This window comes from Musa acuminata, chromosome BXJ1-11 (assembly GCF_036884655.1).
Source record: "Musa acuminata AAA Group cultivar baxijiao chromosome BXJ1-11, Cavendish_Baxijiao_AAA, whole genome shotgun sequence".
NCBI lineage: Eukaryota > Viridiplantae > Streptophyta > Magnoliopsida > Zingiberales > Musaceae > Musa > Musa acuminata.
The window spans coordinates 8300770-8325110 of NC_088337.1; the positions used below are offsets into that span (position 1 = coordinate 8300770).

A 24341-nucleotide genomic window follows, 5' to 3' on the forward strand; every position below is an offset into this window, starting at 1 on the left:
TACTTGATCAATTATGTGGTGCTTCTATTTTCTCTAAAATTGATTTGAGGAGTGACTATCACCAAATATGAATGATGCTTGGAGATGAGTGGAAAGCAACATTTAAAACTAGAGAAGACTTATATAAATGGTTGGTTATGTCATTTGGGCTATCTAATGCTCCTAGTACTTTCATGAGATTTATGAATCATATACTGAAGCCATGCATTGGAATATTTGTTGTAGTTTACTTTGATGATATATTGGTATACAACAAGACTGAAGAAGAACATATGACTCATCTTAAAGAGATCTTTTTTATTTTAAGATAGCAAAAGCTTTATGCTAATTTAAAGAAGTGTGATTTCTTTACTTCTAGTATTGTATTTTTAAGGTATGTTATTTCAAAAGATGGAATCATGATGGATTAAAGTAAGGTAGAAGCTATTCTCAATTGGCCAACACCTACTTCATTGCATGATGTGAGGAGTTTCCATGGCTTAACTTCCTTTTACAAAAGATTCATCAAGGGTTTTAGCTCTATTGTCGCTCCAATCACTGAATGTCTGAAATGTGATAAATTCAAATGGACTAGTGAGGCTAATGATGCTTTTAAGCTTTTAAAAAAAAAGGTGACTGAATCTCCTATCTTAGTTCTGTCAAATTTTAACAATGTGTTTGAGGTTGAATGTGATGCATCTAATGTAGGAATTGGTGCTGTTTTGAGTCAAGACGGAAAGCCCATTACATTTTTTAGTAAAAAGCTGAATGATATGAGAAAGAAATATTCTACCTATGACAATGAGTTTTATGCTATTTATCGAGTTTTATCTCATTGGAGTCAATATCTTCTTGCCAAGCCATTTGTCTTATATTCTGATCATGAGGTATTAAAGTTTATTAATCACCAGCACAAGCTAAATAAGAGGCATGCAACTTGGGTGGAGTTTTTACAATATTATAACTTTATAATCAAACACAAATCTAGTGTTCAAAATATAGTTGCTGACGCATTGAGCAAAAAACATTCTTTATTATCAGCAATGGAAGTCAAAGTGGTTGGATTTGAAACATTCAAAGATCTCTATGAGAATGATGTGTATTTCAGCTCAATATGGAAGAATTGTAAATTAGGTTCCTTTCAACAATTTTCTATCTTTGATGGTTTTCTTTTTTGAGCTAATGCTTTATGTGTTTCATCTTGTTCTTTGAGACAACTAATTCTAGCTAAAGCTTTGTTTTGGATGAACATTTCGGTAGAGACAAGACTCTAGCTCTTCTTCAATCAAACTTCATTAGCCTAAGATGTTTAGAGATGTAGAGAGATATGAAAAGCAATGTCGAGTGTGTCATTTGGTAAAAACAAGAAGTCAAAATTCTGGATTGTACACTCCATTGCCTATGTCAAATGCTCCATGGGAGGAGGTGAGTCTTGATTTCGTTTTAGGATTGCCAAGAACTCAAAGGAACAATGATTCTATCATGGTTGTAATTGACAGATTTTTAAAAATTTCTCACTTTGTTCTCTGCAATAAATCGAATGATGCATCTCATATTGTTGATTTATATTTTAAGGAGATTGTTAAATTGCATGGTATTTCAAGAACTATGGTGTCTGATCGAGATACAAAATTTCTTAGTCATTTTTGGAGAACTCTTTGGAGGAAGCTAGGTACCTCTTTGAATTTCAGCAGCTCGCATCATCCACAAACAAATGGGCAAACTGAGGTAACGAACAAAAGCTTGGAAAATTTACTTAGAAGCTATATTGGTAAGAATATTAAGCTGTGAGATCTCATTTTTCCACAAATTGAGTTTGCCTACAATCGTTCTATGCATCATAGTATGGGTAAGAATCCTTTTGAGGTTGTTCATGGTGCTAATCCTACTAGTCCTTTGGACTTCGTTCCCCATTCCACAACTAAGCAATTTAGTGGAGATGCTGATGAAAGAGTAAAGCAGATAAAGAAGCTACATGAGGGTGTTAAAGAAAATATAGAAAAGCAAAATGAGAGGTATATGGAAGATGCCAATAAACACAGAAAATATATGGAGTTTAATATTGGTGATTTGGTCTGGATTCATCTAAGGAAGGAGAGGTTTCCACCGAGTAAATTTGGAAAATTAAAACCAAAGGCTGATGGTCCATTCAAAGTGCATAAGAGAATTGGCAAAAACGCCAATAAAATCGAGCTACCTAAAGATTACGGAGTGTCCCCAACATTTAATATTACTGATTTAAGTTCTTTTTACAATCATGTTGACGAAACAAACAAGGAATTGAGGACAAGAGTCTTTTTCAACCAAGGGAGTGTCTAATTTGCTACAATTTGCTTATATGAACCTTGTTGATGAAATGATATTTGTTTCAGCCAACAATATTGCCTTGTAATCTTCAACTTAACCACTCAAATATGACAACTCATCAACATATTTCCTGCACAAAGTTAAAGCTGTTTCAAGGTTCTTTTCTTCATGACTAAGGAATGCATTAAATGAGTTGGTTAGCAATTATAAAACACTTAATTTTGAAATTCCCTATGAAGGGTTGTTTCATGCACTAGTACTTATTTGGATGTTTAGGGCTTAGAGAGGACTTTAGAAACTGATGATATTTTGGCAAAAGCTCTCTTGGAGTTCTCCCTTAAACTTTGTATTTCTTGGATGCTTCTTTGAGTGGTGAATCTTTTATTTTTAATTCTGTGTCCTTATTTAATTTCCTTGGGGTGGTGAACTTTTTGTATCCCTGTGTGATTTTAAACTTGGTGGTGAGTTATTTTTCGATCTTATTGAAGTTTTATCGTGTGTTCGTGCCTTTTCTATTCAAAACACTCATTCCAGTAAATACAATTGTACTGCGATTTTTCTTCGAAAGTTCGCTCCTTGTCTATTGTGATTTTTCTATTTGAAATACTCATTCCAGAAAATATAGCTCTACTATCAGTTTTCTATAAAAATCTATTCTGTTTTACCGCCCCCCATTCTGCATCACCCCTGATATCACCGAGAATCGATTTTTATACTTGATCAATTGAGAGAGCCTTCAATAACGATATCAATATTCCTCTTTTGGTGTTTTATTCATGAGAGCAACAAAGGAAAGATAAGCCTGAACGACCTCAGGGCTCTTGTCGATAAAGATCGACAGACTATAATTACCCTTCATATCAAAGAGTGAGAATGATCGGTCCTTTTGACATGAGAAGATTGTTTGACGACTGAAGATTCACTGTAAAAATATTTTCTATCATTAGAAAATAGGACTTCTTACTGTTTCACAGTTATCTTACGAAAGAAAATGATAAGCACATCTTTTGTTTTGTTTTGTTTTTTTTTAATGAAGGTTAGATGCAGGACTACCTACATCATAAACATGAAGTAATTGAAAACAGAGACAATATTCAATAATCCCAGCACAGCATCAAAAACCTATCTTACAGAAAAGTCAAAAAGCAGCTCTTGTTGATTTGAATGATCTCAGCACTGCATAAGCATGAGGTGTCTATTCTGTTCCAAACCATGGTCATATAACATATATTTCAGAAAGCACAAAGAAATTTTTTTTCTGCAAGGAGACAAAGAAACTTGAGCACAAGACACACAATTCATTGTGTTCAACTTCACCATACTGTATGCACTGTGATTATTACAAGTAGTTCATAATATGGTGACAGGTAAGTGAATGATCCCCCATCTTGCTCTCCTAATAAATAAATGTTACTGACCCTCACAAGAACCACATTGCCAACCCTACCGCTTAATTATAGGCTTGAATGCCTCTAGCCAACTCCCACCTACCTCTAATATCTTTGGATGGCCAGCTCACTGGGAGTAGTGAAAACCAGCAGTCTCAACTCATACCTCATCTTCAGACAACCCATTCACAAGGGAAACTCCACTCAATTCTAGCAACATTCCTTAGGACTGACTAATCTAATACAATTTAGCAAGCCAGTGATGGAAGCACTCACTCGGTATGAACAGTTTAGCAATCTTCTATGCAAATGCAACACATTTGACATTTGAGAAACAATACCAGTAAAAGCAGAAGCTCAAATAAGAAGGTAAGAAGGGAAGAAAAGGAACAGTCTTTCTTCTCAGAGGTGGCACCCAAAACAGTTGCATGTCCTCGGGGTGAAGGAGCAGAAGCCAAAGGGCCTGTTGGGGATGTTGCAGTTGATGGTGTAGCAGCAGGGAGACGGGAGGCAGAGCCCCCTGGGGCCTCCACAGCAGGTGCAGAGGGCACATATCTGGAAGTTACCGAGTCGGCGCCGCTTGGCCTCGTCGATCAGCACCGGCCGCAGCCCCGGCACCGCCGACACCGGATTCATCGACGCCGTCGGCCCGGTCACCGCCTGCCTCAGGAACGCAACAAACAAAATTAACCAAGAAAAGCATGCACGCGATCATACAGCTGTGAGGAAAAGGAGGAACTCACATCAGCTGAGCATGGAAAGCGGGAGAAAGAAGCAACCAGGAGGAGGAAGAAGAGGAGCAGGGGGAGAGATTGAGCTCCAGGGACGGAAGCCATCTCTGTCTGCTTTATTGATGTGGTCTTCTTGGGTTCTTGGAAGGGTATGGGAGGGAGGACTGTGGTGGGGTTTTGCAGGATTTATTGGCCACTGTGGGAGGTTAGCATGGGAAGAAGGGCTGTGGGTGGTGAAGGGGAGGGAGTGAAGCTGCGAGCAAGAGAGGTGAGGAGGGAATCGCAATGAGGTCTTTTGTCCTTTTCTTCTCCTTCATGCCAAGGTGGGCTGGTGTGAAGAGCACCATGGTACAAGACTGTCTCTCTTTTGACGTGGCATGGACCACCATAGTCAAATGGGATCCTCAGAAGATGCATGAAGACAAAAATACATTAAAATTTGAGGCCCAACTGTTGTAGTTTTTAATAATCATGTAATGCAAGTCAAGTATTTGAGATCAGTAACAACATAGGGAAAGAATGATCTTGAAAAAAAGGAATTGAATGATGTTTATTTCAATCAATAATGTTATTTTTGACAAAATTAAAGAATAAAAAATATATTAAAAAATAACTATTTTTTATATAGAATTTAACCCGTATCTATTGGGTATGATACATCGAAAATGATGAAATATTTATCGAGGATCCTACACAAGTAAGGTAGCTAAAGAGAATATTTTCTCATTAAATTGATTATTACAAGAATAATATAATATAAAGAAGAGAGTGAAAAATTGAAAAAAAAAAAAAAAGCTTACGAGCTTTAAACTCTCACCAATATATACTAACTTTATTGTCAAAAGAAATTTTTACTGGACAAACCCTCGATGCAATCTCTTGTAAAAAACGAAACACAAGACATGGTTATTTTTTGTTCTTAAAATGAAGTAGGACAAGGAACATAGGATACAAATATGTTTCATCTTTACAAAAATTCTTTTTTCATCTAAGTCTTGAAAACTTAGCAACTCTATTCTTCCAAATGCGACAATACTCAAAACAATGGTCAAATCGAGATAATTTTGCCGAGTCAAGTTGATGACCAAATTCGATCCTATTAGGGATCAAAAGATTTTTTTTTTATACAATTATTTATTTTCCTAGCTCGTATACACTTATTCTAGATAAAAGAATATGATTATCTGAAGATAAAATTTTGTCAATGCAAATTCTAATTTCTCAACAAGGGGTACTTTAGTAAATGCGTTTTGTCAGTGCTTGATCTTACTAAACCTATATTATTGGTCCAAAATACTTAAGTTAATAATTATACACTTATCGTACCCTTATAAGTTAACCTAAGTCTTAGCCTACTTCTAATATGAACTAAATTAGTTCTCCCACTTAAGTTCATGTTCTCGGCTCAACATATTTCATTCAATTCATGATCATTTCTTACTAAGCCTCTCACTATGTCACAACCTAATTTGATGAAGTATTTGATCCATTAGGATCATTGAAGCTGAACTATTGGTTCAAATACATAAACCTAAGTTAATAGTAAATACTCTTCGTACACTTATAAGTAAATCTAAATCTTAACCCACTTTCAATATGGAACTAAATTAAAATTTATATGTTATGTACTCTAATTGTTTAATAGAGTCTTAGAAATATATTTAGAATTTTTTTGAAAGAAGCTCTAGTAACCATTACTATTTAACTTAGAGTTAATACGGAGTGGGGTGAGGGAGCGAAGGTTGACTATCATGTTAAGCAATTAGGTTCCATTGTAACACGGAGTTCACATTGATATTTGTTGAATTTCAGATTTTAATGATGAAACTAATTGATAGTATTTATAATTTAATCTGTGTTTTGAGTGACACAGGATGCTTCGATTAGAGAGAAACAATTAAAGCAGGAAGAATCATGTTGGGTCGAAGAAAAAAATATATTAGAAGATTGGATGTCGAGCCAAAGGATCGGTCAACATATCAACAGAAGGCTTTGGGCCATAAGTTTAGGCATCAGGCCAAGAAGAGTAGATATTACGCTAAGGAAATTAGAGTTGCGGAGGTCAACTGGCTGATTGAGCAATAGGCCGCAAGAGAGGACGACGCACCGAATAATCGGACGAGGCGTCGATGAACTAATGACATGCTGGACATCTTATTAGCTTAGTATTAATTATCTAGATTGAAGTAGGTTTTATGTGTGTAGGATTAATTATGATAGTAAGGCATAAAGCAAAATGTAGTCTCGAAGTCAAGGATGCGATTTTGTTGGGAGTTCGAGAGTTTATCGGAAGTCCGAACATTCGTTAGAAGTTATGCTGAAATTAACCAAGAAGTCCAGGAGCTTGCCAAAGAAGCTCATCGGAACTCGCTAAGAAGATCATCATGAAGTCCACGAGCTTGTTGAGAGTCCACTGGAACATTGTCGAGAGATCGTCGGAAGTTCGTCGGAAGATCGCTGGAAGAAACCTAGACTTATGGACTTGTTTAGCTTAGTAATTGTCTTAGATTTCGTAGTTAGCACATAATTAGGATTGGAATTAGGCCAACCCAATTAGGGGCCAGTTGGGCCCATGTATGGACTATGTTGGGCCTAATGAAAGGCCCAAATAATGACCCAATAGGTGACACCATCATGGCACAATCTCTAAGACTATGTCAGACGGTGGTACCACCTAGACACAGTCTCCGAGAGGCTGTTAGGCGGTGGTACCACTGGTGGTACCGCTAGATTGGGTGGTGGTACCACCCAATGTTTGTGCTGTAGGCAGTGGTATCACCCAACGCATGCGGTAGTATCGCCAGGACCTCGAAAATCAAAGATGAGACATTTTTAGGCTCCAAGTTTGAATTAACTTGAGGCTTATATATACCTCTCTCATCCCTAGTTAAACTACACATCTGAGAGCAAGAAAAGGAAAGAAAACTCTGTTTTAATTATATGTGAACTCCTCTCAAAGCCCTAAGTGTTAGTGTAGTTTGAGAGAAGTGTTAGGATCGAGAGCACTAAGAGGGGGGGGGGGGTGAATTAGTGCAGCGGAAATTTTTCAGCGATTAAAAACGAAAGCTGCGTTCGTTTGATAAAAACTATTTTGATGCAAAAGCTGATTCTAAGATTACTTATGATTAAGTGCAGTTTACGTCTAAACACAGTTTGCGTCTAAATGCGGTTTGCGTCTAAATGCAGTTTGCGTCTAAATGCAGATTGCATCTAAGCGCAGTTTGCATCTAAGCGCAGTTTGCGTCTAAGCTCAGATTGCGTCTAAGCGCAGTTTGCGTCTAAGCATAGTTTGCGTCTAAGCGCAGATTGCGTCTAAGCGCAGTTTGCATCTAAACACAGTTTGCAGTTATAAATGGAATCAAAACGTAAACGTAAACTGCAAAGAAACTCGTTCGTAAAAGCGCAGAAGACAGTTTGCAGTTATAAATAGAATCAAAACGTAAATGTAAACTGCAATATAAAGATCGTACGAAAACACGGATTTACGTCTGAATGCAGATTCGGAAAGATCAGAACTTAGAAACTTGTTCGTAAGAGCGCAGAGAGTAGTAGCTATGTAGGAGGTTTGCAGTAATGATAAAGTGCTCAAAATAAACGCAAACCAGAGATTTAGAGTGGTTCGGCCAGTCTTGACCTACTCCACTTTTGGCTTCCTCCACCGACGAGGTTACCGACGTCAACTAGAGGCCTTCCTTCAATAGGCGAAGGCCAACTGCCCTTTTACAGTTTCACTCCTTTTGACGGGCTCAGGAGACAACCCTTACAGAACCTTTCTCTCCTCTCTTTACAACTCAAGACTTGAAGAACAGAAAGAGGAGAACTTTTGGACTTTACACAAATTTGAGCTCTTAGAATCACAGAAAAGATCAAGAATTCGGTGTAGGTCTGTATCTTTTCAGTGCTGAATGGGTGGGGTATTTATAGGCCCCAACCCAGTTCAAATTTGGAGCTCAAAACGATCAAATCCCGGAATTCCGGGATCAAGCGGTTGCACCTCCTGACTGGAGCGGTTGCACCGCCTGGCAGAGCTCGAAGACTGAGCCTCTGGGCGGTGCCACCTCTGTCAGGGGCGGTTGCACCTCTCTGCCAGAGCTCGAAGACCGAGCTCAGGCGGTTGCACCGCCTGACTAGAGAGGTTGCACCGCCTGGCAGAGCTCGAAACTTGAGCTCTGGCGGTGCTACCTCTTGACAGAAGAGGTTGCACCGCCCAGTCTCGCTCGGAGACTGAGCCCGGGCGGTTGCACCTCCTGGCTAGGGCGGTTGCACCGCCCAGTCTCGCTTGGAGACTGCCTCCTGGGCGGTGCTACCTCTTATCCTGGCGGTGCTACCTCCTAGCACTATTTCAGGTCCGAATGAGTTGATTCATTCGGCCCAATTTGGGTCTTTCAGGGGCCCGATTGCCCCAAGATTAAGTTAATGGGATCACCTCCTATTTCTAACTTAATCATTGTGCTAACTACGATTATTTCCTAAGACATTTACTGCAACTTGCTTCGGTACGTCAATCGCTTCTTCCGGTGAGCTTTCGGCGAACTTCCGTCGATCATCCGATGAACCCTCGGTGATGCTCCTGCGGACTTCCGGCAAACTCCTGGACTTGCGACGATCCACTTGGCGAGTTCCGACGAGCGTCTTTGGCAAGCTCCTGGACTTCTCGGATTTGTTCCCGCAGAACCTCCGACGACCGTCCGAACTTCCGTAGAACTCTCGAACTCCCAACGTGATCATTGTCTTGACTCCGGCGCAACTCCTGCTGCATGTCTTACTTTCATCGTAGTTAATCCTGCACACTTAAAACAGAAACTTCGATCGAGACAATTAATCCTAAGCAATTAACCAAGTTGTCCGGCATGTCATTGGTCCCTCGACGCTTCATCCGATTCTTCGGCGCATCGTCCTTTCCTGTAGCCTATTGCCCAATCGGCCTGTTGACTCCGCAACTCCGATATCCTTGGCACAATACCCGCTCTTCTTGGCCCGATGCCCGAGTCCACGGCCCGAAGCCTTCTGTCGATACGTCGACCGATCCACCGGCCCGACGTCCAATCTTCTGACATGTTCCTCCGGCACAATATGATTTTCCTACTTTAATTGTCTCATCCTGATCGAGGCATCCTGCGTCACTCAAAACGCAAATTAAATCATAAACATATATCAAGTAGTTTCATCATCAAAATACGAGATTCAACAAGAAGAGTAAGGGGGGTTGTAAAAGTCCTCTCCTGAACTTGTCAAAAGGAGAATCGAGTTGTAAGGGTGGTTAATCTTCGCCCATTGAAGGAAGATCGATAGTGGATGCCGATGGCCTCGACGGAAGAGGAATCAGTGGAGTAGATGTAGGTTACGACGATCGAACCACTATAAAAATTTGGTTTGCATTTGAAATGCAATTTACTTTAATTGCAAACTACCTTCTCATTACTTGCTTTACATCTACTATACTCTTCCGTATGCTATCAAGTTAATATCTTACGAAATCGGTTTTATCGTATGAAGATTTTATGAAACTAACATTTTTACCATTGCACTAATTCACCCCCACCCTCCCTCTTAGTGCCGACTCATTCCTAATAGTTAGTATCAGAGCCACGTTTTTCTTATTTGGTTTAACACCCAAAGAAAAATGACTATTTTCGGCTTTCAAGAGGGTCACTCTCTCATTCATCTTCCCATGTTCAATGGGACGGACTACACATATTGAAAAACTCGAATGAGAGTTTTCTTGCTTTCGTTGAATCTCGATTTATAGAATATAGTCGAATTTGGTTTTTAAAAGTCTTCTCTTCTAATGAACGATTGAAATGAGTTGAAGAAGAAGACTTTCCCTTTAAATGCAAAGGCTATAAATGCCTTATTTTATGCCTTAGACAAAAATAAATTTAATCGGATTTCTATTTGCGAAAGGACTTTTGATATTTAAGACATTCTTGAAACCACATATAAAGGCACTAAGTTTCGAAAATTAGTCTTTTAATGCATGATTTTGAACTTTTTCGAATGAAGCCAAGCGAAACTGTTGTTGACATGTATACCCGTTTTATGGATGTCGTTAATGGTTTAAAAGCACTTGGTAAAAGTTTTTCAGATTTTGAACTTGTAAACAAAATTTTATGTTCTCTTCATGAGAACTGGGATTCAAAAGTAACTACCATACAAGAGGAAAAAGACTTAAACAAGCTTCCACTCGAAGAACTAATTGGGTCTTTAATGACCTACAAAATGACTAATGTGGCACAAAACGAACTTGAAGATAATCTTCCAAAGAAAAAGAAGGATTTCAGACTTAGAATAATTGAAGATCACTCGAGCATAAGCTCAAGTGATGGTGAACTTGAACTCCTCACTATGAAATTTAAAAAATTCATGAAACAAAAATTAAAGAATAAAAAGAATGCAACTACTTGCTATGAATGCAAGAAGAGGGAAGCACTTTAGAATGAATCGAGCTCATCCGATGATAAAGAGGAAACCGATGAAGAACAAACCAACAAAGGTGATGCGGCAAACTACACCTTAATGGCTTTCGACGATGAGATAATCAAAATCCCCTTAGTTTATTTTGAAATTACATAATACTTTTCCTGAGTTATTTTTAATTTAGTTTAATTATTTTTCTTAAAAATTATATATTTAATAATGTAATGAAAATGCTAAAAAATTGGGATCATGCTAGTAATTTTGAAAATGATAATGAAAATTATATGTTTGATGATAAAGAAATAAAATGTTAGATTTAAATATAATGATAATCCTATATATGTTTTTAAGAAGCATTAATATGTATCATGTTGATTTCTATATTGTTTCTCGATTTTGATTAAAGATGCTCTATAATTAATGATATCATGCCCAAAGTAATGATACATAATGATCATGCTTAATAAGTTTATATTTCAAAATTATGCATGATGATTTTTATGATTTATGGATTATCAATCTTAATTGTAATGAAAGTTTTTTTTTGGTTTTAAATGTTGATGTATATTTTTTTTATTTGGCATAAATGAAAAAGGAGCATGCTTATATAAAATCAGTCATATGAATTGAAATACTAAAAAGAGGAAAGCTTTCTCCTTAAAAATTTTCTTTTTCTCTACTTTATCGATCTTCAAAAAGGAGAGATTAACGAATCTATCTATATATTTTTTATGAATCTCTTGAAAATGATTTTGATGTGATGATTTGAATTTGAATGAGCTTTATCTTGATTTTTCGAGATTTATAACATGAAATCTTTTATGAATCAAGAAATCTTATTTGATCTCTTATGTTTCTCTTTGTCATTTAGTAAAGAGGAAAATAATTCAATTCATGATATTGATTTCTCGATATTTGATACTTGAAATCTTTCTATGAATGAAGATCATTTTCTCCTTGTTTCTTTTTGCTATCTACTATCTAAATAAATCATGATTTTTCATAATTATAATTTTTATGATTCATAATGAATTTAGAGATTTTATATGCATAAATTGAGATCTTATTCTCCTACAAGATTAAATGAATTTTATCTATATCATGATCTCCTAAGAATTCTTTTCGTTAATTATTTTAGACTTGATCTTTCATTTTTTAGGATTGAAATATTGATGTAATTATGAATGATGATTTGATATTATACATGCAATACTTCAACTCATGATAATGATGCATGCAATGATAAAATATTCATGATGAAAAATTATTTTGACATTCATGACTTGATTTTTCATCTTTGTTATTTATCCTTTGTCATGTTTTGAAAATTATTGTAAAGGGAAAAAAATTATAAAATCGTATTTCTTCTCTTTTTTTTTATAATGACAAAGCGGGAGAAAGAACTAGCTATGCTTGTTCTAAAACGATGTAAAAAATTGCTCGCTTGTATGATATAGAACTTACTATTTTGAACATCACCAAAACTTGCTAGTTTACAATCTCAAGAGAAGCAATAGTACTATCTTGCATATCTCAAGAAGCAAAATATGTTAAACTTGCACATATAGCACAATTTACAAACTTACAAAACTCAAAAATTTTTACTAGCTTGCATGATGATAAAACTGAAGATTATATTTATAATACAATGATTTGAACTATAATATATCCTAAACACTTGATAGTTGCACTTCTCATTTTTGTTGATGACAAAGGGGGAGAAGTATAATGATGTTATGCATAAGTTTATGATAATATGTTACTTAGATTTTTGAATCCAAGAGTTCTATTAATATGGCATATTGATAGGAGGAGTTAAGGTTAACCCCGTCATCAATTGGTTGCCATCATTAAAAAGGAGGAGATTATTGAATCTCAGATTTTGATGATGAAACCAATTGATAATGTTTATGATTTAATCTATGTTTTGAGTGACGCAGGATGCTTCGATCAGGGAGAGACAATTAAAGCAGGAAGAATCATGTTGGGCTAGAGAAAAATATGTCAGAAGATTAGACATCGAACTAAAGGATCGGTCAACGTATCGACAGAAGGCTTCGGGCCATGAGTTCGGGCATCAGGCCAAGAAGAGTGGATATTGCGCCAAGGAAAGCGGAGTTGCGAAGGTCAACTGGCCGATTGGGCAATAGGCCATAAGAGAGGACGATGCACCGAACAATCGGACGAGGCGTCGATGAACCAATGATGTGCCGGACAACATCTGATTAGCTTAGTATTAATTATCTAGATCAAAGTAGGTTTTACGTGTGTAGGATTAACTACAATAGTAGGTCATAAAGAAAAATGAAGTCTCGGAGTCAAGGATGCGATTTCGTTGGGAGTTCGAAAGTTCGTCGAAAGTCCGGACGTTCATCGGAAGTTCTACCGAAATTAACCAAGAAGTCCAGGAGCTTGCCAAAGAAGCTCGTCGGAACTCACTAAGAAGATCATCGTGAAGTCTAGGAGCTTGGCGGGAGTCCATTAGAACATTGCTGAGAGATTGTCGGAAGTTTGCTGGAAGATCGCTAGAAGAAACCTACACTTACGGAGTTGTTTAGCTTAGTAATTGTCTTATATTTCATAGTTAGTACATAATTAAGATTGGAATTGGGCCAACCCAATTAGGGGCTAGTTGGGCTCATATATGAATTGTGTTGGGCCCAATGAAAGGCCCAAATAGTGACCCAATAGGTGGCACCATCATGGCACAGTCTCTGAGACTATGTCAGGTAGTGGTACCGCCAGTTTGGGCGGTGGTACTGCCAGACTAGGCGGTGGTACCATTAGGACCCTAAAAATTGGGAATGAGACATTCTTAGGCTCCAAGTTTGAATCAACTTGAGGCTTATAAATACCCCTCTCATCCCTGGTTAAACCACAAAACTAAGAGCAAAAATAGGAACGAAAACTCTATTTTAATTTTGTGTGAACTCCTCTTAAAGCCCTAAGTGTTAGTGTAGTTTGAGAGGGAAGTAAGGGGGGTTGTAAAGGTTCTCTCCTGAACCTGTCAAAAGGAGAATCGAGTTGTAAGGGTGGTTGATCTTCGCCCATTGAAGGAAGATCAATAGTAGATACCGGTGGCCTCGACGGAAGGAGAATCAGTGGAGTGGATGTAGGTCACGATGATCGAACCACTATAAAAATATGGTTTGTATTTCTTTTGAGTAATTTACTTTAACTACAAACTGCCTTCTCATTACTTATTTTACATCCACTACACTCTTCCGTATGCTATCAAGTTAACATCTTACGAAATTAGTTTTATCGTATGAAGATTTTACGAAACCGATGTTTTTATCGCTGCATTAATTCACCCCCTAGTGCCGACTCGTTTCTAATAATATTATCACATCCTAGATTAAAAAAATAAATTATCATTTTATTTTTCATAATTTACAGAAGACGCTCCTTTTTAATATTTAAATTTAAATCATTATCTTTATAATATATTTTTTAACTAAAAAAAATCGCATATTGTTAGTAGGGCCACAAGTGAGAAAAGTCTCATTCACCAAAGCCTTGGATCTATTATAAAGTAGTAGGGTACTCTAAAAATAAATATAAGATAAAAATACATCAGCAACCATATATGTTGGTAGTAACCTCCGAAAAATTATAAAAATAATATTTAATATTCATAAAATAATTAATATGAAATGATAATATATCAATTCATTATAAAACTCATATACCAAAAAAATAATGATAATTCTTACATAGTAAAAAAAATTATACATCAGTCATATGTAATATATCTCAATGACATATATAACAATCAGATAATTAAGACATATATCATACTCGATAGTGCCTTGATAGAGAGACATACTTTATTGTATGCATTCTTCCTAATAATAGATAGAGAGAACCCATATTACATACCCAACAGTGGATGAAGTGATATCCCTGACCCATCCAAGTGGGGACACGTTCATCCCAACAATGGATAACGGAATTATCTAACCATCACATCTGATGACCTGTTAATCCCTAAAGAAAATCACCATACTTACTCTCGGTAGGGATACATAGTTACCCATGATCATTCATTTATATTCATTTATTTATCCATACATATATCCAAGAAATAGTATGATAAATTATTATGAGGGACCATGATGTATGACCTGCTAAACTATATTCATTGGTGGCTCTGCACTATAATAGATCCGTAGCTTATTTCATAAGTTACACTTCCAATGTGAACTATTTAGCATAATTATATATATTACATAGTAACAATTACATTAATATCATCAATTAAATGTAAAAGATAGGAGAAAACTAATAATTATTTTCAAATGAATCTTCTGATAAACTTTTTAGGTTTCATAAAATCATAAAGACACAAGATATCAATCTCTTAAAACTTCTCAATTAATTAGAATCTTAATTGAAATAGCTCAATTGACTTGAACTAAACTCAATTCAATTAGTACTTAACAAAATTAACCTTAAATCCTTATAAAATGAAATCATCCTAGACTTGTCTAACTTATATTTAATTGATTTTAATTAGGCTAAGTAGATTTGAATTGGTCAAGTTAGTGTGGAATCATTATAAATCGGCTTGAACTGATTAAACCTATATGATTTAGTCAACTAACAAGCTTAAAATAATAAACTTAAATTATGTCATATAGTGCTAACTCAAACCGAATTGATCCACCTAAGTCTTGGATTAGGTAATAGGTTGGGTTGATATACAATAGGCTGGATAAAGTGATGACGATGTATCTAACATTAGTCGCATAACTGGGTGGGCCTATTTTTATAGGCTAGGCTAAGCCTTACTATTAAATTGATTCACACTTCTCTCGCGAGTTAGGTTATGCCTAACCACATAAGTTGGGTTATACTTGACTATATGGGTTGAGTTGTGCTTGGCCACATGAGTTAGATCATACATAGCCGCATGAGTTGAATCATGTTTGGCCATATGGGTTACATTGTACTTGCCACATAAGGTTGGATCGTACCTAGCCATATGGGTTGCATCGTACCTGGCCATATAAGTTGTGTCATACATAGTCACATAAGTTACATTGTACTTAATCATATGGGCTACGTTATGCCTAACCACACAAGTTGGAGTATATTTGGTCACATGAGCTAAGTCATGTTTGGTCACATTAGTCAGGTTATATCTAGTCATATGGATTAAGTCATGTATAGCCACATAAGTTGAGATATACTTAACCACGTAGGATACATTATGCTTAGCCACATGGGTTAAACCATACTTAGCTACATGTGCTAGGTTATATCTGACTATATGTGCTAAGTCATACTTGACCATATGGGTTAATCTTGTCAATCAACTTAACTTAATTCAAACCCTCAGTTTGATCCCTCTTATTAAGTTAGATATAAATATTTTAAACTATTATAAATAATAATTAATCTTAAATAATTTTTTTATGAAATAACTAATTTAGATTCGATTTCAAATTTAAAACTAATTATATCATAAAAATTTATACATAATTTTTAAAATATAAATATATCTAATTAAATAAATTTAAACTATTACTAAACTAACTAATCATTTTAGCATCACAATTCAATGATCATTATTTATTAATTATAAAATTTTAAACTTAAAATATTATTGTGCATGATATAAATTATAATAATTTTAATATTAATAATTTTAAAATATAAATAAAAGTTGATAACAAAAATATAGAAGATCTTGGTGATGATTGAGAGAGATGGAGACGCTTTTAGGAGAAGATAAGTTCTATAATATATTTTATCTTTATAAAAGGTAAGTAATAATTTAATCTTTATATATATTTTACTTCCACACTAGATGAAATTATAATATTTATTTCTTATAGTTCACACACTAACATTAAATTCAAATATTTACTTTCTAAAAATCACATCACTCATTAAGAAATAAATCAATTAATAATTTAATTGATTCATGAAATCTCTAACTTATTCATATAATTAAGAAAATCAATGGTGATATTCATTTATGGTATTAATAAAATAATATTGTTTAATTATCTTTGTGTGGTTTCAAATTAATGTATCGATGAAGTAATCTCTTTTTTCTTTTTGGTTCGTGCATTCCTCTATTAGGAATTTCTTTTCTTTTTCCTCTATCACATCTTCGAATTAGGAGAACGACGCCAATAGAAAACCCTTATCACCAGTGATTCACCATATCGCCCTGATAGAACGGTTTGCCCGTGGCGGAAACATGAAATGGAGGTGTGCAGAGAGGAACAAGAAAAGACAACTGTTAACTGTATCTTCCAGAACTCACGATTTGAAGAGGAATATCTGACATTTATATCACTGATTTGTTTCCACATCAGACGAGTCGATCTTTTTTTCTCTGTTCTACAAATTAATCTGCTGTTTTGATCTTCAAATGATCCATACAGATATAGTCCTTAATTACATAAATTTAAAATCAGAATTATTTCTGGCAGGCCTTCATTGGATCTACTACCTATATAGTTCAACGCTGCTTGTGCATAAAGGATGCATTACTTCGACACCAAGATCCATTCACTTGTTGCTACAGGTGGAAGAAGATGTCTCGTTCTTCCTCTCTCCTCCCGCTCCTCCTCCTGGCGTTTGTTTTCGTGGTAATACATCTCTCTGATTTCTGCAAATTCTGTCCATTTTCTTGCAACACTTGGGTGACACGCTTCGATTTCAATGCTTTTGTAGTGGCAGGCTGAGATAATTGCTGCCAACACTTCTGCGGTCTATCAACCAGTAAGTTCTTTGGTGTTTCTTCTTCAAGTTTGTAAGTTGAGTTGTGGCTTCTTCTGACATGAACTCACAATGAAACAGAGTGGTGGAGAAGGTTCCCTTCGCCCTGAAGGTATGTACAGACAGACTCCTTCCCCTTTCTTTTCACTCACATTTGATGATGTCTGAAACGACAGAGGAGAGTGAGTGACAAACTTTGACATGCAGAATGTGCTGGGAAGTGCGAGTACAGATGCTCGGAAACATCTCACAAGAAGCCCTGCTTGTTCTTCTGCAAAATGTGCTGTGCAAAGTGTCTGTGTGTTCCGTCTGGTACAGATGGGCACAAGGAGGAGTGCCCATGCTACAACAACTGGAAGACCAAGGAAGGGAAACCCAAGTGTCCCTGAGAGAGAGAGAGAGAGAGAGTCTCTCTCTCAATTGACAATCCTTCCGTTGATATTGAACATTTAGGTCACCAACTACCATCTCATAGTGACCATATCTCTACTTTTGGTTGGATGTTTTGTTCCTGAATACTCTCTACCAGCTTATCAAAGATAATAATAATAATAATATGTCTACAATACTTGCAAAGTGATGGTCCTGTGATTTTGTTCTTTCAACTCTGCTTAATCTGCAAAACTTCATTAAGTAATGTTTATCTTGTGATGGTTATGCAAAAAGAAAATTCAGAATGCTCTCATCTAAATATAACAATCTTTACTGTTCTTGTGGTCAAGCACTTTTTAACATTTTAATCAGTCCAATGCCTAGGTAATCATTTCATTACTCGTAAAAGAGCAGAAATATTTTCATTTTGAAGATAGAAGGATGTACATATTATTCTTTTAGTGGTGACAGTAAGTTGAGATTCTCACCCCAAAATGAGTGTTGGGGGGAAAACTCGAAAAAGAATAAAATCTGATCCAATTAAAATAAAGAAAAAAACAATTTTTTTAATAAATAAATTATAAAAAAACTCCTAAGCACATACTTGATGTGGTAAGTAATGATTTTGCTCCTTCACTTGGGTATTTAATTGAATCCATTTCCTGAGAATAAAAGTAAATGATTGTGTATTCCTTCTTTGCAAACACCTCGTTGATGATACATATTTAAGAAAGAATGAATGAGAAATTTCTTAATGAAATTAAAAGGGCTATCTTATACAGAATAAATTAGAACCTAAACATAGATTAACCCAGCCATTAACATATTCTTAAAATAAAATAAATGTCAATGTTAGAAATTTTAATGTCCTTTTAAGTTTCCTAAAATAACACAAATAATAAATATTAAAAATATTCCTCTTTTTTTTTTTCTATCAAGGTTACTTCACTTTTTCTGTGCTAAATCATTTCATCCCTCTGACTTTTTACCATAAGTCACTGTAATTATTACTTTCACAACATGATCTTCCTACTAACCTTTATTTCCAAATGTGAGGTTGTAATTTTCCTACTAACTTTTGTTCTAATATGTTACTAAATAATTAATTTATATTTATTTAAGAAATTTATCTAAATCTAACACCTGAAATTTGAATTGATATCATAATATATATTTTTTTTATCGCTGTCATTTATATCTAAAAGTTTAAGTTCCAATATTTTAACAAAATATAAATAATAGCTCCGTGAAGCTGTAACACCGAGTCTCGAACTCGCCCGAGTCTGAAATCACCCGGTCAGGGTTTTGTATTGTCAAAAAATTGGGCGTGGTTTTAGCATTCGGCCTTTGAAGGAAGAGTAGGGCATCCGCGGTGAACCTTCGAGCCCTTCGCTCCGCCTCATCTCGCTTTCGTGCCGCCTTCCGCACCGCTGGTACCAAGGCCGAAGGCGTGACCGGTCCGGTGGAGCCGGGGCCAGCGCTACCACAGAGGAGCCTTACAGAAGGAATCTTTCAGGTGGAACACCCCCTAATGCTGTTCTCGAAGGCTATTTTGCTGGGATAAATGCGATTCAGTAGAACCGCTTTATGTTTGGGCAGGCCTGTTTCGGCATCGAAGATTCGATCTCTCGTTTCGTTATCTTCCTTTTCGCGTAATCTCTGTGTGCCATTTCTTCGAACGAAATATGGTCATAAAAAGTTTTGTTTTTAGTGTTCATTGAAGGATTCAACATTCTTTTGTCACGAAAAGTTCGATCTAGTTCAGCTTGTGTCTATAATTCTAGGGAGATCATGATCACCAAAAAGTTTTCTTCTTTGATTTAGTTGATCTTGTGTTGATGATTTTAAGGCGATTATGAGCTTTTTTGTGCCGATATACAGGTGGTGTTGTTATAACTTCGGTTTCTTTGAGGGCAGATGAATCTTGAGGGGTTTGCGCTTAGAGAATACACAGAGAAAAATAAAGATAATACAACTGAAAAGAGTCCGGACAATACGAAAGGTAAGCTCTAAATATTTTAGTATACTTGATTGTTTTTTCTTGTTGCTTTTTGGTTTGACTATTCTGATGAATCAAAAACTAATATTCCCACAATATGAACAATGGCAAATTCTTAGCTTTATGCAACTTTTTACCTCTCTATATGCGATGTTTCTCATGTTTTTTTTGTTTCTGGATGAATTGACATAATATATATTTCTTAACTCACGATTAATTATTAAGTCCTGGACTTTGAGATCTGTTGAGATCTCAGTTTAGGATTCAACTGTACTAGGTCCAGTTGATTTTCAAGTTGAGCCAAGTTCATGAGTTTAAGAGTGTGGAATCTATTATAATAAAGAGAAATATTTACTTTCATCAGATGAAAGCAGTACGTGCCACTTAGTGAAGTTATGACTATAGTGATGTCTGTGCTAATGGTACCATTTTACTTGTATCCTTTGTCATCATGTGCCAATTATCTTTTGCCTTAATGAAACCATGCTGTTGATGACTGTAGCGATGCTTTTGTTTCATTTCAAACTGATAACTTCAGTAAAAAGGCTTAATTATAACAGCACAGTAGTTAGGCAGCAATTTTATGGAGTTCAGATCCTTTTTTAATAATTCTTAACCAATTTAGCTTGTTGTATGGAAGATGTATACATCTATAATGTAATTTCTGAAGCTGTACAGTAGATGATTTGCAAAATTCTTAGAATTTACCTGTTCTGCAAATTTTTAGTGATTTATACAATCAACAATAATAACAAGGCCGTAAGTCCCAACTATCTGGGGTCGGCATAGTGATTTATCCGGTGAATTTATATTTTACTGACCCATTTTAGGGGTGGCTAGCTGCTATGTTTTCAAGAGTCGCTTGCAAGAGTATGCACAAAAAGTAGGCATTCCTACACCTGTATATCAGACTCTCAAGGAAGGTCCTTCACATGAGCCTGTCTTCAAGTCAACAGTTATTGTCAATCACGTCAGATATGATTCGCTTCCTGGGTTTTTCAACCGCAAGGCTGCTGAACAGTCTGCTGCTGAAATTGCACTCGTGGAGATTCACAAGTCTGGCCAGATGATTGAAAATTTGCCTACAGTTGTATGCTCCCTCACCTTTTAATACAACTTTTGTGTCTTTAGAAAAATCATGAATCAAGATAAACTTGGAAATGGGTGTGGTAAATTAGCATTAAATATTCTGTTGTACTTCTTGATATGTCTATATTCATATGCATGATACTCAACAATATATTATTCATGTGCAGGATATGCATTGATTTTATGTGCATCGTTCTTTGTATTTTAGGTCATTCAAGAGCTTTATATTTTGTGATTTCTGTAAAATTATCTAATGATATTTTCCCTCATGGCTTACATTAGATATTACATGATTTGATAAATACAAACTATGCGCAACTTGCTTTCTTGAAGAGTGGAAAGATTGTACGGAGACAATCATTCCATGCTAGTTCATTGTCATGCTATTAAGAATCCTCAAGTTTATATAATCTTGGTATGTGAAAATTGGTTTATCTTCTCCAGCATGAAACTGGTCTATGCAAGAATCTACTCCAAGAATATGCACAGAAAATGAATTATGCGATTCCGTCCTACATATGCACCAAAAATTCCTCTGGAGCAACTCCATTTACCTGTACAGTTGAGATTGGTGGAATTCAATACATAGGAGCTGCAGCAAGGACAAAAAAGGAAGCCGAGATAAAAGCAGCACGAACAGCTCTTTTGGCCATCCAGGGTAGGCTAAACATATGATTATTTAGTTGCATCAAAATAAATGTTTAACTGTGGCTCTCTTTTGTTCTTCTGCAGTACTAAATCTTTTTCTGTACAGGTCAGTCTCGGAAGGGCACTGATAGTGCCTCCCAATATGCCGTTCTTCCTGGTAAACGGAAAGTGAAAGAGCCAGAAGTGCATGCTGAAGCAGTGAAAAAGATCAAACCCAAGAAGGCCAATTTCAAGAAGAAATGGTCGAAGAAGAGATTTCCTCGAAGTAAAGATGGCCACGTAGTTAAGTCAAACAAAGATGAACCTGTGACTGTCATGCCAGAAGATGATTCAAGGGTACCCAGTAGTAATATCCAAATTGAGGAGGTGACTCAGTGATTCTTAAGGTCAGCATGATGAGTCCAAATCAGCAGGTCTGAACATGTTGATTGTAGAAACAAATTGATGTTTCCATGCACCCACTGTGGGATGAGATGGTTAGATGTGAATCGTCGAAGTTTAGAGCTTGCTGAGATTGGAAGCCTTGTAAATTTAGGCTTTGGCACCATGGTAAGTATAGAAGAGTGTATTCTGGTTGGATGTTGTTAGTTCACAATGGACTGGGCAGTCTCTTGTCGGCAAATATTTCTTGTTCTTTTTTCTATTATCACCTACTGCCCTACCTAAGGATTCCAATGCCTTGTTTGACAAATGGATTTGTGACACATTACTCATTCAGATTCCCCTTTATTAAGGGTATAAATTGGTCCCAATTTGAATTGGTTAGTTGCTTTTTAGGTTCTTTGTCTTTCCATTTGCTTTTATTTGCCAGAGATTTAAAGAAGGATTTTATTTTATGAGCTTATATTTTTACAAAGGTTGGTAAAAACATGTCTGTGCTCACCAAACATTTGCTGGTTGAACTTAAAACATAAAATATGCTTATAAGAAATATTTGAAGCTTATTGATATCAATTAGAGTTCCACGCGATAAAATGGTAATCCGTCGATCGAGATGAAAGATAACTTTGAGGGTATATTTAAAACTTCAGATTCTATAAATTTATACGTATTCTAAACTTCAATTTCAAAAGATAAATATGAGATCATGAGGTCTACATATATTTGATAACATATATTTACCTAAAAGGAGAAACAGTTTTTTTTTTTTTCTTTTACCAACGATAAATTAAAGTTTGCTGGCGATATCGGAAAAAAATATAGCTTGTTTATGTTAGAGTGAAACAAAATATCTGGCGTGATATAATCCAACCAATTAACCACTCTATTCCCTTGGAGAAGTACATGAATAATTTTAACCTCTAAAAGATACCAACAGATAAAACAATATTACAATTTTAAACTCTAAAACATACCAACAGATAAAACAATATTACGAACAATATTCAAAATCCTTCAAAGTGATCAATATGTTTGCACAGAATTTTTATCAATGCTTATGAACCAGTCTCTACATGAATAAATCTGATTCCTTCTCAGACTGCAACTTCGAGTCCTACCTGAATAGCTATTACTTCACGAGAGCTATCACAAGATTGCAGCCTTGAGTCGTTCCTGAGAAGCTGCAGCTTTGCAATAGAAGTTATCCCGACAGTCATGGTACCTGTAACAAAGGAAAAACATAAAAGAACATTATCCTTTCTTGCAACAAAGCTTAATCCTCCATCTTGTTTATGATCCTAGTAATCATGCTAGTTAAGCTTGACCCAAAACCAATTAATGTCTTTCCTGTCTAACAAGATATTGACATATAGGATTCCTTCCCTCATGTTCAAAGTAACTCTCTAGCAGAATGTACATATGCGACGGTTTTGTATAGTAAGTTATGGCCATTATGAAAAGTATTGTTAAGAACTACATTAGTATGAGCTTTCCATACAAGGAGAAAAACAGTTAAGATATTGGAGTCAATTCTACAACAGCTGCTGTATCATTGTCTATATCTAGAACAAGAAACTATGGCTGGGAACTGCAGATTCCCTTGACAGACAAATAAGAGAGTCAACTAAATTGCCTCTCTTCCATGAACAAAGCATGGAAGATGGCCCCATCAGATGTACGCTGCATCCACATCAGCATGGATCACAAAGCACACCCAAAACGGTTCTCCGAATCTTGTCATCTATGGATGCCAGTATCTTTTATTTCCTACTTTTCACACTGAAATTTCCTTTTAATCATATGGTGTTATATAGGAACAAGGAATTAGACTATGTAAGTTTGTAAGTTCTTGCATTTCACTTTTTTTTTTTCAACATTTTGCCCATTTTATGTTTTTCAAAAATTAATCTATACTTATGATTATAGACGATATTTATTAGTTATGGATCAATGTAGGGTACTAGTGTATGATTCTTTTAGGAACATAAATAAGACAGACCTTCATTTTGTGTTTTTTCTACCAATCTCTGTTAGGATCAAGAGCGGCACTAAGAGGGGGGGGGTGAATTAGTGCAGCGGAAAACTTTCGCGATTTCAGAAAAATGTTCGTTTCGATTAAAACCGATTCCGACGAAAATGGTTTCGATTCAATCTGTTTTGGAGAGAAGTTGGACTTGAAAGCTTTCGTAAAAGTGCAAGAGAAGATTAAGGAGGTTTGCAGTAATATAAATTGCACAAATGAAAAGCAAACCAGAATTTAGAGTGGTTCGGTCAATGTGACCTACATCCACT

At 35.8% G+C, this 24341-nt stretch overlaps 1 protein-coding gene and 1 long non-coding RNA gene across 3 annotated transcripts; one reads left to right on the plus strand and one right to left on the minus strand.

Moving 5' to 3' along the window:
- Nucleotides 1-3934: 3934 nt before the first annotated feature.
- On the minus strand, nucleotides 3935-4722 carry LOC103971168 (uncharacterized). Its single transcript, XR_010480971.1, has 2 exons — nucleotides 4418-4722; nucleotides 3935-4334 (listed from the first exon to the last, which is right to left on the minus strand). It is a non-coding gene; the product is annotated as an uncharacterized LOC103971168 (long non-coding RNA).
- A 14537-nt stretch (nucleotides 4723-19259) lies between these two features.
- LOC103971169 (double-stranded RNA-binding protein 8) lies at nucleotides 19260-22444 on the plus strand. Of its 2 annotated transcripts, none has more exons than XM_009385126.3 (5): nucleotides 19260-19448; nucleotides 19814-19934; nucleotides 20762-21021; nucleotides 21465-21678; nucleotides 21775-22444. In XM_009385126.3, the coding sequence occupies exons 2-5, from the start codon at nucleotides 19850-19852 to the stop codon at nucleotides 22044-22046; spliced, it is 831 nt and encodes a 276-aa protein (XP_009383401.1). In that variant the 5' UTR covers nucleotides 19260-19448; nucleotides 19814-19849; the 3' UTR covers nucleotides 22047-22444. The 2 variants fall into 2 exon arrangements, with proteins under 2 accessions (XP_009383401.1, XP_009383403.1); XM_009385128.3 differs by having other exon boundaries at nucleotides 19850-19934.
- Nucleotides 22445-24341: the final 1897 nt, after the last annotated feature.